The 14,889-nt window shown below is 40.8% G+C and overlaps 1 protein-coding gene across 5 annotated transcripts in view; it reads left to right on the forward strand.

Moving 5' to 3' along the window:
• Positions 1–14,889, forward strand: part of DIAPH3 (diaphanous related formin 3) — a 486,464-nt gene that overhangs the window by 14,526 nt on the left and 457,049 nt on the right. For 3 of the 5 annotated variants that reach the window (XR_010409980.1, XM_064586023.1, XM_064586021.1), the window contains exon 2: positions 11,735–11,767. The exons of the other annotated variants lie outside the window; for them this stretch is intronic. Coding sequence is in view for 2 of the 3 variants with exons in the window: in XM_064586023.1 (XP_064442093.1) it covers positions 11,735–11,767 (33 nt within the window). In the remaining variant the exon portion in view is untranslated. The remainder of the gene's footprint in view (positions 1–11,734; positions 11,768–14,889) is intronic. 5 annotated transcript variants of the gene reach the window in all.

Below are 14,889 nucleotides of genomic sequence, written 5' to 3' on the forward strand. Positions count from 1 at the left end.
AACATCATCAATAATTAAAAGTATTTAATTGTCTTTGATTGCTATTTCCCTGTAATTTTTTATTTGGATGTGTGTGTGTGTGTACGTGCATTTTCTTGAATGTGGATATTTTTGTGGCTTATATTTTAGTCTGAATTGGGAGGGCATGGTTTTCTAAGGCTTGTGGTATATACTGCAGTTTAAATTCTACGAATTAGAAATTAAAAAAACTATTCCCTCCATCTCTATTATACACGTAAGAGAGCAACTTTAAGACATAAATGGGGAAACTCCCTGGCAAAACATATTCTTGGGGCACCTGGGTGGCTCAGTGGGTTAAGCATCTGCCTTCAGCTCAGGTCATGATCCTGGGGTCCTGGAATCGAGCCCCACATTGGGCTCCCTGCTCAGAGGGGAGTCTGCTTCTCCCTCTCTACCTCTCCTTCTCCCTCTTCCCCTGCTCATGCTCTCTCTCTCTCTCAAATAAATAAATAAAATCTTTTTAAAAAACCATATTCTTGTTAGTCAGTTTATAGAAATCCCAATCCCCCCCCACCCCCACCCCCAGCTTCTTGTAGTCACTCACCTGAACTTTTAAGATATAACTTTGTGGTCAGTGTTATAACACTTAATAATCATCCAGTTGTAATTATGCTCATTTTTCTTGTTAAGATTTCATTTTCAAATTTCTTTGCCTCAGAAATTGCCTTGTTTCCACTGTGAGTCCTTCCTAGATTTGATAACAGCAGCTATCCCACTGTAGCGGAGACTGAGGGAAGGGAAGGGGAATGAGTCTGGGTTTTGGAGTCACAGTGACCAAGGGTCCATTTCTAGCCTGGCCACTTTTCACTCTGACAAATCCCTTCTGTGACACTTCATTTTCTGATGTCTAAGATGGGGATAATGGCTAATTAATAGGATTGGTGGGTGTATTGGTGATTATGAAGGGTGCTCAGGAAGTGGTGGTGATCATGATGAGGCGGGTTATATCATCTGGGTACTGGGGGAGTCTTGGGTTTTGTCTCAGTCAGAGCCTATTTTGGCTTAAAGAAACAGACCCCCCCCCCCATACAATATCTAGTTTGAAATTGGAAAGGGCAGTTGTAAAGATACAGAGGGGTATATTCTTGGATCAAGCACAGTAAATGTAGCTGGTCCTCCCAAGGATTTGGAACCAAGAACTGAGAGCTGGCAGCTTCTCTCATTCTCTCTTTTTGGGGGTCATACAGCCTTGTTTTGCTTCTCACTAGGCATTTGTATCTCCGCAAAGCACAGCTTCTGTTTCTTTGATCTTCACACAGCCAAGCTCAGAGCCTCACGGTTCCAGACATACATGCTCTTGACCCATGCGAGAACACATTCTCATTCTCATCTCTGAATCCCAAATCCAGATTTTTGGTAGAGTGAGGATTTGATTGGCTCTGCTTGGGTGTAGGGGTTGAGCTCTGCTCACATCTGTGGTCAGGCCTGGCTCACAGAGAACAGTGAAGCCTTCTGGGTCCACCCCAGTGATACAGAGTTCTGTGCGTGAGGTCGAAAAGCCAACAAATATCTACCATATCGACACATGTGGGTCTTTGGAGATTCCTTGATGATAGTCTTGGAACTGGAAGACTGAGTTCAGAAGAGTTTGTCCAAGTTAGTGGTTTTTAACCCAGGTTGCCCATTAGAGTCACCTGTGGGAGCTTTACAAGTATGTGTGACAGGCTCTACCTTTGGGTATTCTGTATTCAGTTGATTTGGAATGTTAAGAAAACAAAAACTCTTCAGCTGATTCTCATGTGTGGTCAGGTTGAAAACCACTGACCTAAAATGTTCCCTGTACTAGGTCTAGGCATTCAAAGATGAGGGAAACAAGGTCCCTGGCGCATTAAAAACAAAACAACAAAAAAGAAAACAAAGTACATAAACACAAACTGCAAGCAGTGATCAGCAAGGGAATTGTAAACAAAGAGCTTTGGATGAGAGAGGTGGGCTCATCATTTCTTGATGATGATGAAGAGTGACCCATCCTTACCACAGGTTTATACGTGCAGTACCTACTCAGTATGTCTGCTTACCTCCCATCTCATTCACCCATCTAGCTGTCCCTGTCCTGAGGCCCAGGCTCTGGGCATGGCCTTGGGAAGCTGCCACTGCTTGAGTTCTCAGCCCCAAAGAAAAATGGCAACACGTGAGAGGCCTCAGCAGCTGTGAAGAGAATGGTCCAGTATAACTGAAGCCCAGCAAGTAGCACTGCTGGCAAAATGACCATGACAAAAATCCTGCTCTCAGGAGCCCACACCCACTTTGGGGAGGGGACCTGCACACATTTACATCAATAACAAATGGATTTCAGTGGATTAGAGGATGATTTCAGTGCCCAGTGGGAGGAGACTGTTGGATGTGGCCTTGAGGAGAATGATGGTCACCTGAACCAAGGTGATACTGGTGGGGATGTTAGCGGAAAGGAAGGGGACTTGATGTGGCTTTTTCAACTAAGGCTCCAGACAGGCCTATGAGGACAGACGCTTCCTACTCTCCTGGTACCGGGAGAAACTGAAGCTCACAGTTTAAGCGCCCAGGGTCACACAGCTGATCAGTATCTGAGCTGGATTCCAATCTAGGTGAGTTAGCTTCTAGAACCCAGGCTGTTAGCCTCCTGCTGGGTCATGCAGGGCAGTACATAAGAGTCATAGGAGAGGCGTGCTTGTGGGAAAGTTAGAGAACATTCCTGAAGCAGGCGGTGTTTGAAGGTGAGTAGGTGAACGTACAGGGTAAAAGAAACAGTCAGAGCACGGGTATGGAGAAGGAAGGGACTAGGACAGCGTCTCGGTCAGAGCCCAGACAGGAAATTGAAACATTCGTCAGTCAATTTAACAGGGGAATTGCTTACAAAAATGTTGGGGAAAGGGCAAAGAGGGGATGTTGTCTGAGAGAGACCCTGCGGCGGAGCTCAGATATCTGTAGGAATTCGGCCATTTGGGACCCCCTATGGGAGGACCCCCTAGGGCTGGGGCTCAGACTCCGGTGGGATCTGAGAGATTAGGTTTAATTAAACTGCTGTAATTAAATTTTCTAACTTTCCTTTCTCCAAACATGCTTGGCTATTCCTTCGACTACCCCCCCCACCCCCCATCCCCTAATTCTATGTTAATGTAATAGAACTAGCTGAGTTGGTCCAAAAACTGCCTTTGTGGGCTTTACAGTGTTTTGAGAGTATTTCTAATACTTAATAAATAACGCCGGGCAACGTGGGCCAACAAGCCCCTTAAAGAGCCCTGAAGGAAATGGTTGAGAATAGCCCTGTTGCTTTCGTGCCTCTGGGGCGTCTGGTATCCTGTGCGGATTCAGCTGTTGTTGTCCTGGTTGAGTTGATTATTCATAGCGTGTTTTAGTACTTTTTGTGTTTGTGACTGTTCCATTAGAGGAGTAGAAAAGCCCTTGGCCTTAACACGGCCTGGCGCCCACCTGCTGCGGCCCCTCTCTTCTGACTTTGGCGTGTTGGCTGTAGCACAGATTCCCTGGTCCTTGGGCGCCCTAGACCTGCTCTTTTCCAGAGGCTGTTTTTCCTCTGAGCTGCTTTCCTCGTCCACACAGCTTCCCCCTTAGTCCGCTTTCAGCCCTGCTCCAACGCCACTCTCAGGCAGGCCTCTGCGGGCCCCAGCTCCCCATGTTGAAAACTGCAAGCTGCAGAGGCTCCCGGCTGGCCTCCTAGCCTCCGCTCTCCTCGCCGCTGCTGTTCATTTCAGCAGAACAAGCGTCACCTTCCAACATCCTCTGTAACTTCTTTAAGGTGTTTACCGTCACTTCCCCAAGAGAAGGAAAGTTCCTTTAGGACAGGAGTCCTTGTTTTATTTACCAGTATACTCCTTGTCAAGAATCTAGTAATGTTTAATAAACATTTGCTGCTTGCCGGCCTTCCGATTCTGTTACGCTGTCAGAAGAGGAAATTTTCTGTTACAGGTTTTACCCAAATCATGGCTGAAGATTATAGCCATGATCGAAGACAAAAGTCAAATTAATGTTTGCATGTTAATAGCATGTATTTAAGCAGATGTAATTAGCAAGGAGAGCTTGCTTTGCCTTCTGGTCACCATTGAACACCTCTGATGTGTGCTGGTTTCAGGGTCTCTTATTGTGGTTATTGCTGCTCTTTTGGCTTTAAGCTCCTAAGGGCGGGGACCGAGTCCTCTTCGTTTTTGATGTACTGTCTTGCCCATGTTGGCAGCCTGATTGTGCAGTAGCAAGATTAAGAGATTAGGTTTTTGCTTAAAATCCTAAGTCCTATTTTATTTTGGTACCATGTCCTCCTTTGCGTGAAAAAGTTATCAGGTGAGTGGTATTTACCTTAACATTCTCAACATAGCATGAGATCGTTTACATTTACAATAAGGAAAAATGCTAGATTTCTTTTATCTCTGCCATTAATAAGTGTCATAAAATAGAAAATAAAGCTAAGTCAATGTTATTGCCACAGAAATTGAATTTGTGTCAAAAGGATTTGTGCTTGTGATGTAGTGATTTGTATATTTTTCTTGGAATTAAGTCTAGCAGGTGACAACAATAATTCACAAAACCAAGGAGCTTTTTGAAATTAATTTATATATGAATTACAAAACTAGTGAGTAATGTGCTTAATGTATTCTGACATATTTGAAAATATGCATTAAAAAACCCTAGCCTATTAAAGCCTGTGTTTACAATACTAGATTTTTTTAGATTTTTTTAACTACATTATTATTTGAAAAGGAACTTATCTATATTTTCTGCTTGGTGTGGAAAGTATTATCCATAGTAATGTAAAAAAGCTTTTCTCATTATAAAAATAAGCCTATTCTAGGCAACTGGGAAAATACAGGAAAATGGGAAAAAAACTGCTCCAAATCCCACAATGTGGATATGTAAAATTAAAAAGGGTTCCTGTCTTTTTTTTTTTGCATAAGTGTGTATTAATGGAATTGGAATTATATCGCATATGCAATTTTAAATGCAACTTTTTTTCATGTAACAATTGTAAGCATTTTCCTATGTCATTATAGTCCATATGGCAGGACTATAGTTATTTAATCATTCCCATATTCTGGGAAGTTTTAGGTTGATTACAACTCTAGCTATTTAAGATAAACTCTATAGTAACAAATATTTGTGTAAACCTCTGGTTTTTCTAATTCTAGAAGTAGAATTACTAGGTTAAAGAATGTGAACATAGAATTTATTTCACCAAATCATTCTCTAAAAAGGTTCAACAAAACTTAATTTCCTTACGGTGATGTTAGAATGTAAAAAAAACCCAAAAAAACAAAATCCTTCTTGAACAGATAAAGAATGATGCATGGTGCTGTTAGCTTCGGGAATATTCCGTCTACGTTTGTGTCATGGACCAGACCTCTAGGAGACTGAATCACGCTCAGAAATAACCCAGTAGTTTAGATAAGTTTCAAGGTAATTCTGGAAGCCCTAGGACCATTTCCTCCCGTGAATACTTTAAATACTTTTCAGCCTTCTCCGGATGACTGTAAAGGTCTTGGATTCTGGTGACCTAGAACCAAATCTACTTGTAGAGCAGCTTAGAGATTTGAATTGCCTTTCCTTGGGCCCATTGCAGAGGAGTTTTTGATCTGGTAATAGAGGTGGAAAGAACTGGAACGGCTGAGGACGACATATTAAAATAGGTATTTAAACTGTTACTAGGATTAGCCGTTCTGTTTTCCCTTTAATTTTACCTCACCGTTGAGGTTTATTGAAGGAAAAAAAAACACTGGAGTTCTATTAGAATAAAAAGACTTGTTAGGGGCCCAGCTCCTGTGATGTCATCTAGGAGAGAGGTCCAAGTAACAATCTGATAATTGGTTTTTCTAGAGAGGCGGTGGTTTTCTAGCAGTTCTGTTACTGCCTTTTGATCCTTTTGAAAACCTTGAGTTATCTTAGAAATTAATTTTTTCACTTCTCTGAATACTTGAATGATGTCTCTTCCTGAAAGCTAATATTTCTCGATGACTCTCCTTTCCCAAAGAAGGAATTATGGAGAAGGGAGGTTGGATTCTGGGGTGGGTGAGAGCAGAGAAGCCTGGGGTAATGGCCAGGTGTTTATCTTTCTGAGGTAGGCAGGGTTTGGTTTTGAATAAATGAACAGATTAAAAGAAGGTGGGGAGTTTTTACTCCTTCTCACCTGTCCCTAACATCCCTTACTTGTTTCCACCTGGGGCTAAAAATACGACCACATGAAGAGCCAGTCAACTTAAAAAGCTTTTCTTTAGGTTATCAAAGAGCCAGCTCTACTCTTATCCTCGGTGCTATGAAAGCTTCAGTATTATTTTTGGACACTTCTGAGCTGTTAAATATGGAGCCCTTGAATAGTTTCACGTCTAGGTATGCTGTGTCGTTGCCTGGGAAATGAACCTTAGGCTCTGTAGGTGTGGTTAGTGTCATGATTAGTAATATTTCTTTACATTCCTGCAATCTTTACAATTGGCATTGACATTAAAACAAATAGGTGTGTGGACCAGAAATGTTGTTAGGATAAAGTACATGTTCTTATTTGGTGGAAAGGAATCTGGAATTGGAAACAAGTCTGAGTAGTGCTTTAACATAACCTCACCCACATCTTCTGATTAAAAGAAGATTGATCCGTTCTTCCTTTTGGGTGTAACTTTGTTGTCAGTCCGTTATGGGCTTTTTTGACAAGGAAATAGTGTCATGGCCCGGTCTGATCTAATGAGCAAGCTTTGATCCTTCAGTACTAAACCTATACTTAGAGGTGGAATTATTGTACCTTTAGAGATAGACTAAGCATTTGAATAAATGATGCAATAATTCACCCCCCCCCCGAGAGTGTTGAATTCTCATAAAACAATACTAATTGGTGTCTGTCCCAATTGTACCAGCTCAGTCTTACTCACTTCTTTGAAAACGGCTTGTACTTCCTACCTGTACCCTTCATTTAGCTTGTTTCAGGGACACCGGTTTTCAAGTGAGCCACCTAACAGGAGATTCGAATGTGTGCAGGCTGAGGGGCTGTTTCACAGCTGGTGGTGGTGGAGTGCAGAGCGGGATTTCTCACGGGTCCTGGGCTGGTGGCCACATTGTCTTCAGGGCCCCTGGAACCTGTGGGTGCCTAAGCCCCACTTGAGACCTACTGAATCAGAATCTTGAGAAGCCGAGACCTTGTCCTTTCTCTCACAGAGAAAATCTTGGTGTGTCCTAGTGCACACAAACAAGGTGAAACCAGGTGGCCGAGATGAAATTTGGGTCTTAGGTGCCTTCAGAGGCTTTAATCTTACAGGTTTTCCTCATTAATGGCTCCTCATAATGACCCACTTAAAGGACGTAAACTGATGAAATTGCAACAGCTAAAAATTATTTTTTAAATGTTATTTGGCTTTGACAGTGATCAGACCTGCTAGCTTGACACCTGGTGGTGACTGCCATGTAACTAATGACATGAATGGACAGATCCTTTGCTCCCTGCTAGTTCCAATGTGCTAACCAATGAAAGGAAATATAAAATTGGCTAAAAGTCTTGGGCTATAGCTTAGAATCTTTTTTTAAGTGTATGTGGACCTTTGGTTTATATGTTGCTTTGTATTATATAGTTTATCTGGTCTTGTTTATTTCCTTGTAAACTAAGTTGGTTGGGGAAGGACCTCTTGATATTTACAGCATTTCTTACAGTGCTCTGAAGCTCTAGATCTGTTTTTTTGACAGCATGTACGGTCTTCAATAAAGGTTTTGATGCCTTGCTTAAATGCGAATATAGAGACCTCTATTCTGTATTTCTACCTTTTTATTCTTTTCTTCAAAAGAACATAGGATCCAAAAAAAAAAAAACTATAAAGGCTTTTTGTCTTTCAGTTCCAGAGTGATCCTCTTGACCATCCATCCTAGGAACTGTCATTAGCAGAAAACATTGTTCCTTATCTATATGAGGTGCTCCTTTTTAGGGAGAAAGTAGAATTAGCAAATTGAGCAACATAGGAACACAGGAAGAAAGGTGAGTTTTTTGGCTCAGGAAAGGAGCCCTAATGTGCTTTAATACCACACCTTAACCATTTACCAATTGTTCTGTGTACAGAACTGTTTTTGAAATTACTGCCAGTTTCATTTATCCCGTTGCCATAAAGTGTTATAACACCATACAATCAGAGACCAAGTAATGTAACTAAAGGTCACAAAATCACATTTAGGTATGAATGTTTTCATAGGTCTAGAACTGTATGATTTCCATTTCTGTGCATGTGGAGATACAAATATAATCCTAAAAGTTTCTATTACGTTATTTTTGAAGTGGTCCTATGTGCTTCCATTGAACGTTTCCATTTCCTTCTTGGTGTGGGTCTCAGCAAATGCTACTCATGAGCTGGATTGATGGGTGCAGTTCCTATTTCCCCCAAGCAGAAGCCAGAGTAAAGAGCATTGCTCGTAGCTATAAAACGAACAACTACATTTAAGTGTCTTGGCTAACCAGACATATAAACAGTACCTCGAGTAGCAGTATAAAGGCAGTAACTTTTTATAACGAAGTTCTTTTCTTTTTCTAATTAAGGGATGTCACCCTTGTAGTTTTATATTTACTACAAGAAGGCCGAAACCCCGCAGAATTATCTCCGGGTTTTATGTCCATCATTTCCTCTCCCCCTACCCCTTCGACTTTTCAGAAGTCTGTGATCTAAATGTTGATGTAATGTCCACTTCACAGAAAACTTGAATTAATATTAGCTTGCAAACATCCTACAGAAGGGTACCACTTGATAAAACTGTACATTTAAAAAATAGTGTCTATTTTTTCTTTGGGTCATGTTTGAAGTAGATGGATTGGACATTTCAGTTTTTAGGGGCAATTATTCATGCTTTGACCTACTTAAATTTTTAAATGCTGACGGGTCTTTAGTAGTCTCAGATTGCATGCGTGTAAACAAATAGCTATGTAACTTCTTTTTTTTTTTTTTGAAAGCTAAATCTTGAAGTGAAAGTTATTCTGGCTTCACTGTTTTGATATAGGAACCAGAATTTTTAGATTCGTTTTACAGCTGTTTGCTCTGTTGGTCACTACCTGCGGTCCTGTCGTGGGTCCTTGAATTTGCCATCATTTCCTGCCCTACTGGCTTCTCTGGATCGTGGTGTGGGTAGTGGGGAGAATTGATAGGCGAGTGCTTTCCAGAGAAAGAATAGGAACTGGCTTCTTGCTTTTCTCTGACTGTTGAACTTCCTTCACTTGGATCCTTTTGAGTTTTCTTACCCCTGTATTATAATTCTGTCATAATTTGTCACATATTTTTTTTTTTAAAGACTTTATTTATTTATTTGAGAGCGAATGAGAGAGAGCACATGAGAGGGGGGAGGGCCAGAGGGAGAAGCAGACTCCCTGCCGAGCAGGGAGGCCGATGCGGGACTCCATCCAGGGACTCCAGGATCATGACCTGAGCCGAAGGCAGTGGCTTAACCAACTGAGCCACCCAGGCGCCCTATTCTTTTTTTTTTTTTTTTAAGATTTTATTTGAAAGAATGAGAGAGCACAAGCACAGGAGCAGGGGAGAAGCCGACTCCCTGCTGAGCTGGGAGCCTGACCCTGGGCTCGATCCCAGGACCCCGGGATCATGACCCCAACTGAAGGCAGACGCTTAACCGACTGAGCCACCCAGGCACCACTAAAGCTAGATTCTCAGTGAGCTGGTTTAAGGATCCAAAGAATTTATGACCAAAAACAACAAAAAACAACAAAAAGAAACTTACATGTCTTGTTTCTACATAAGGGTGACTGTTATATTCTGAGTTATGAGTCCAACTCTAACTTGAAAGGGCTGTGCAGCTTTAGGCATTCAAAGTTATAAAAAAAAAAAAATAGTTTCTGGCTATTTACATCTTCTGTATTTTGCATGCTGTAACTTCCACCCCCCCCCCCCGACTTTTCCTGTCTGGTACTGTATTTTCTGTACCTTTTATGCAGTCTTTAAATGATGAATCTTGCCTGGGCTCTGCTCTGGTTTAAAATTGTTTTTCCATTCTCTCGACATTGCTTTTATGGCATTTTCCTCAGGCAACTCAAACTGGTATTTGGGGCTATTTAATTGAAGAAGGTGTTTTCTTTTTACCGTGGCGTACTTTTCTAAACGAGATTCCAGCCGGATCCTTTGTCTTTGGCCTGCCTTTTCAAGATCAGGCCACCTAGAATGCCCTTGTGTTGGTAGTTGGCTCTATTCCTAGTCTTGTGAGAGGAATGCGGAACGACCCCTTTCGGTGTGATGCCTGTTGTGATTGGGGCGGTATCTCTGGCTGAAGAATAGAGATGAGTTCACCATGTGCAATGGGCTGGAGATCTCTGTTGGTGGGAAATTGGTACATAACAGTGAGCAGTTAGGAGGGGTCTTTCTACTGCTTTCTACCCACACGGTCTTTCTACTCCTTTTTCTGTGAACTTGCGAGCCCTTTGCTGGTGTTTAATTCTAGTAATGGCCTCTGGGAGGTGACTGTGGCCCTAAGTATTCAGAAATCTTAACCGTTCTGCCCAGGAGTTTACCCACCTGTAAGGACTTCCGTGCTTGTTATTTTCAAAGGCTGAAGGTAATATTGAAGACCACTTCTAGCCCAGAATTAAATACTAGTTCTGTTAGTTCAGTACTGTCCCTTCTTTGTTCCCAATTTAACAGAGCGTTTAGGCTAGAACCTAGTGGTGTGGCTTAAGTGTGGTCTGTTACTCAGCTTTGGTTATACACAAAGCTCATTCTGGGCCCCTCTAGTTACTGTATTCCTTGCCCTAGAGGAAGGAATGTCTTGGTCAAAGAACAAGAGAATCTGGGATAGTGATTTGCTTTGTACAATTTTTTAATCTGGATCATCACTGAGATAGATTGGTGAGCATTAATAAAGGTGTATGCCAGTATACAAACATGAAAAATTTCATTCTGTCCATGTTGAAGTTAGTGCCACTCAGGCTGTTATATGATGAATGCTGACACATGTTCTTTTATACTTCTAAAATCAGGTCTATTTAGGAATGCACTTGACCCTTTTTCTGCCCTTTTAAACGGTCTAATGCTACTGAATAAGACGAGGGAGCATTGGAAATTGATTCCAGCTCCTTGAATACAAACTCTTGCCTGACTCCAGAATTTATAAAACTTAGATTTCTGGCCGCCTTTTTCCCCCTAAATGCTTTTTCTTTTGAACACCACTTTGTAAGAAACTAATTTATTCACTTTTTAAGGTGGCCTTATGTTTGTCTAGCAGGGAAATCAAAAGGGTTCTCAAAGAAGCTAGCAATGAAATTGAAAAGTGTCTACTGTCACCACTGGTGATAAATCAGACTGATGTTAAAGATGCAAATAGTCATTCCGGTACTCTCTTCGTTACTAGAATTGTTTAAGTTAATTAAGCCAGCAAAGTACTTCATTATCTACTATGCTGCATGCTAATGGTAGATTTAAAGTTTCACTGTCCTATGGTTCAGATTTTTTTTCACATTTTAAATCTCCATATCCATTGTGTCCTAAGTCCATATACTTGTAACTAATATTGTTAATCGGGAACATGTTTATTGTAGCACAGGTTTCTGGTTTGTCAGGTTTGCAAGTCCAAGAAATCTTGGGAAGTGTTTGAAACTACACATTCAGAGTACCTTTTGTCCATCTTCTTGAGAAGGTGATTAAAACAATGTATAATTCATTTTTATTAGACTGTCAGGAATTTAATTATGTTCAACTTAGCACTGTAGAATTTTTAAATATTAACTAAAAAACTGTTATAAAGTACTGATGTGATTGGTTTCTTTCATTTGCAGCATTTAAATATTAGGACCCTGACGGATGATATGGTAAGGTTATGCTCAACATTTCTTTTGTTGTGAATCTTAACTAACCATGTAATGTGGATGGCGTGCTATGCTAACACCTTTGAAACTGCTTAAAAACCTGCATGGTTTGGAAATGTGCTTTTTTTTTTTTTTTATAGTGCTAAAATAGAGACAGAACTGGTAAAAAAAAAAAAACATTTTTTTGCTTTTAAATAGTAAAAGGAACTAGTTGATATCTTAAAATTGTTTAATTACAAATTGTTAGTCAACTTTGAATCATTCAAATCAGCTCTCATTCTTTGGGGGATGAATTGCACACTTCAGAAGGAGGTAAAAAAAAATAGCTAAAGACATTCAGCTTTTTTGAAATATGTAGTTGCTAATTAAAGTAAACCAGACTAAAAAATCATGCATGTATTTAAAAAAAAAAAAATACTGCTCAAAAACACAACCAAGCATTCCTTCCTATTCTGTCTGTTGATAATAGGCTTGCTTATAAGTAACACTTTATATCACCATTACAGATTCTTGTATATTCAAGTACATGTTTTTGAAAAATAGATTTTTGAGTGTAACTTTTGGCTAATGATAAAGGATAATAACAGCAAGGCCCAAATTAACAATAATAATGAAAGAACAATAGGACCAAGCACAGTGCCCTGTTGACCTGGTTTTGAATTAGAATTTACCTTTAATATGAAACAGAGTGCCTAGAACATAGTAAGCACTCAAAAAAATGTTTAGCACCCCTGTTATCCAAAGTACCATCTTGGGTACTTGGATAAGGTGGACATGTGAAGCTGAAGGAGATGTAGATCTTGACATGCAGGACTGAAGAAATAGAATGTTCTGTTTTGTTCCTCTGGATAATATCTAAGAAGGTTGATGTAAGCTTTTCTGGATAATGTTTTTCATGTAATAGTATTTAGGAAGTTGTAGTTCTATGGAGTGCTTACACAGAGGACATGTCATTTCTTACCCTGCAAGGTAGATGTTGTCCTCGTCTTAGCACTCAGTTGCTCCAAGGGTCAGCTAGGTTCAGTAAGCCGTTTGCCCAGCTATGTGCAGCTGGCCAGTGGTGCAGCCGTGGCTTCACTCTTGTTCCACAAAGTTCTGAACCCATATGCTTACTGTGCTGACTTAGCCTTCAAATGGCTGCTTATGACTGCAATAAAACCATCTGCAATTTTTTTGTTTGAACATCCATGAGAATATACAATGGTAGATCTGTAATAGTCTTATTAAAATACAGTTTATATAGCCTATAGTTCATCCATGTAAAGTGTACAGTTGGATGGTTTTATTCAGAGCTATACAGCCATCACCACAATCCGTTTTAGAACATTTCCATCACCCAAAGAGAAACCTCCTACTTAAAAGCAGTCACTCCCCACTCATGCCCAACTCTGGCAGTGCTCAGCAATGGCCAGGCTACTTGATCTGCAGATTGCCACTTGTGGACATTTCCTATGAATGGAGTCATGATAAATGAAAGAATTCAGTCACAAAAGACCACTTTGCATAATGTTTTCAAGGTTTATCTGTGTTGTAGCTTGATCACTACTTTGTTCCTTTCTATTGCTGAATGCTATTCTAGGACATGTGAGGTTTGTTCATATTTTATGGGCACCATACATTTTTTCCTTTTTTCATTGAGCTGCCGCTCTTACCCTCTTTATGACTGACCTTGCACATTGCCAACCCACAGCCTCTACCCTAAGTTCTAGAAATAGGCCTGTTTCTTTTCTAGAGTGGCTTTTGCAGGTCATTCTGGAAGCCATCTTGCTCTGATCTTACATTAGTAAATAGGCTCCTCCTCAGTGAAGACTATAGTCCTCTCTCTCCTTTCTGCCTCCATTCCTGCTCTCCCCTCATCCTTGTAATCGGGCTTGGGAAGGTCAGGACTTTTGGGAAGTTACCAGAGTGCCTTGTGTGGTATTTTTATCAAACCAGTATATCACTCTGTGAACTTCTCACCAGTTTAAACATCAAGGAAGAGACAATGTGTTAATTACTTCCAGGTATATTGTCTGGTACATGGTAAGCATTTTCACTAGTTTTTCATTGAGGGAATAAAAGAATGAATCCCTGTTTTTGATTACTTGCCTAGTATTGTGGTTTCCTTGGACCTGGGGATGGCTTGGTCCTGGTTAGGCTTTCCAGAGATGGACTCTTGCCTTTGCATAGGGTAAAGAAGCTTTAACAACAAAACAAAAAAACAAAAAACCTTTGACAAGAGCTTGCTGTCAGACTTTCTGACCACCTGCCTGGATCACTGATGGTTGCCTTGCCCCTGCCTTTCTCTTCGATGTACACATGACTCTTTCTTCTAGATTCCTTCTTGGCCTTTTTCCCCTTGACCAGCTGACTGAACTACTGTCTCCCCAGCTCTTGATGTTCGCTTCTGCTCTTGTGCTTTAGCCTGGCTCTTGAGTAGGCCAGCGCTTAAGTCCAGGAAAGGATCAAGCAGGCATCTAGTTCAGGCAGCTGGATACATTGTTGTGGAGCTTAGAGAAGAAGCCTGGCTATCTTGAAGAAGACACGCTGAAAAGCAAACCTTACTCATTGATGCAGTGTGGAAAGAGCATTAGATTAGGAATCAGAAAACTCTTGTTGAAAGACAGAACTTCACCTCTTAGCTCTTTGACCTTGGCAAATCAATTTGATCACTTGTAGAGCAGGACTGATTATACCATCTCTACTTTTGTCATAAAGTTTTGAGTTTCACTTAGGCTGAAGTGTGTTGAACTGCTGCATTCATTTGTCCCTTTTTAACCCCTTTTAAAAATATTTCCCAACGTATAGACAGTAGGGTGATGTGATGCATTTGTAGTTGAGCCTTATATGCTCACAGACCAATGCAGAACATGGAGGGAGGGAGGAAAGGGTAGCTGGTTATCTTGGGGCCTCTGTTTAACTGTTTCTGGTGAGTTAGAGCTCAGGGGAGCATTTGCCATGGATGCTTTGATGTGTGCTGGCAATGTGTTTTCTAATTAAAGGTGGCTACCCCACAACATATATGTTGCATGTGTACTTTTGATTTAGAACTTTTTTTTAAAATTTTATTTGTTTGACCGAGAGGGAGAGAGCACAAGCAGGGGAGCAGCAAGCAGAGGTGGGATCATGACTTGAGACGAAGGCAG

Source organism: Mirounga angustirostris, unplaced genomic scaffold, assembly GCF_029215605.1.
Source record: "Mirounga angustirostris isolate CCGP_5_RB_7025 unplaced genomic scaffold, mMirAng1.0.hap1 SCAF_3, whole genome shotgun sequence".
Taxonomy (NCBI): domain Eukaryota; kingdom Metazoa; phylum Chordata; class Mammalia; order Carnivora; family Phocidae; genus Mirounga; species Mirounga angustirostris.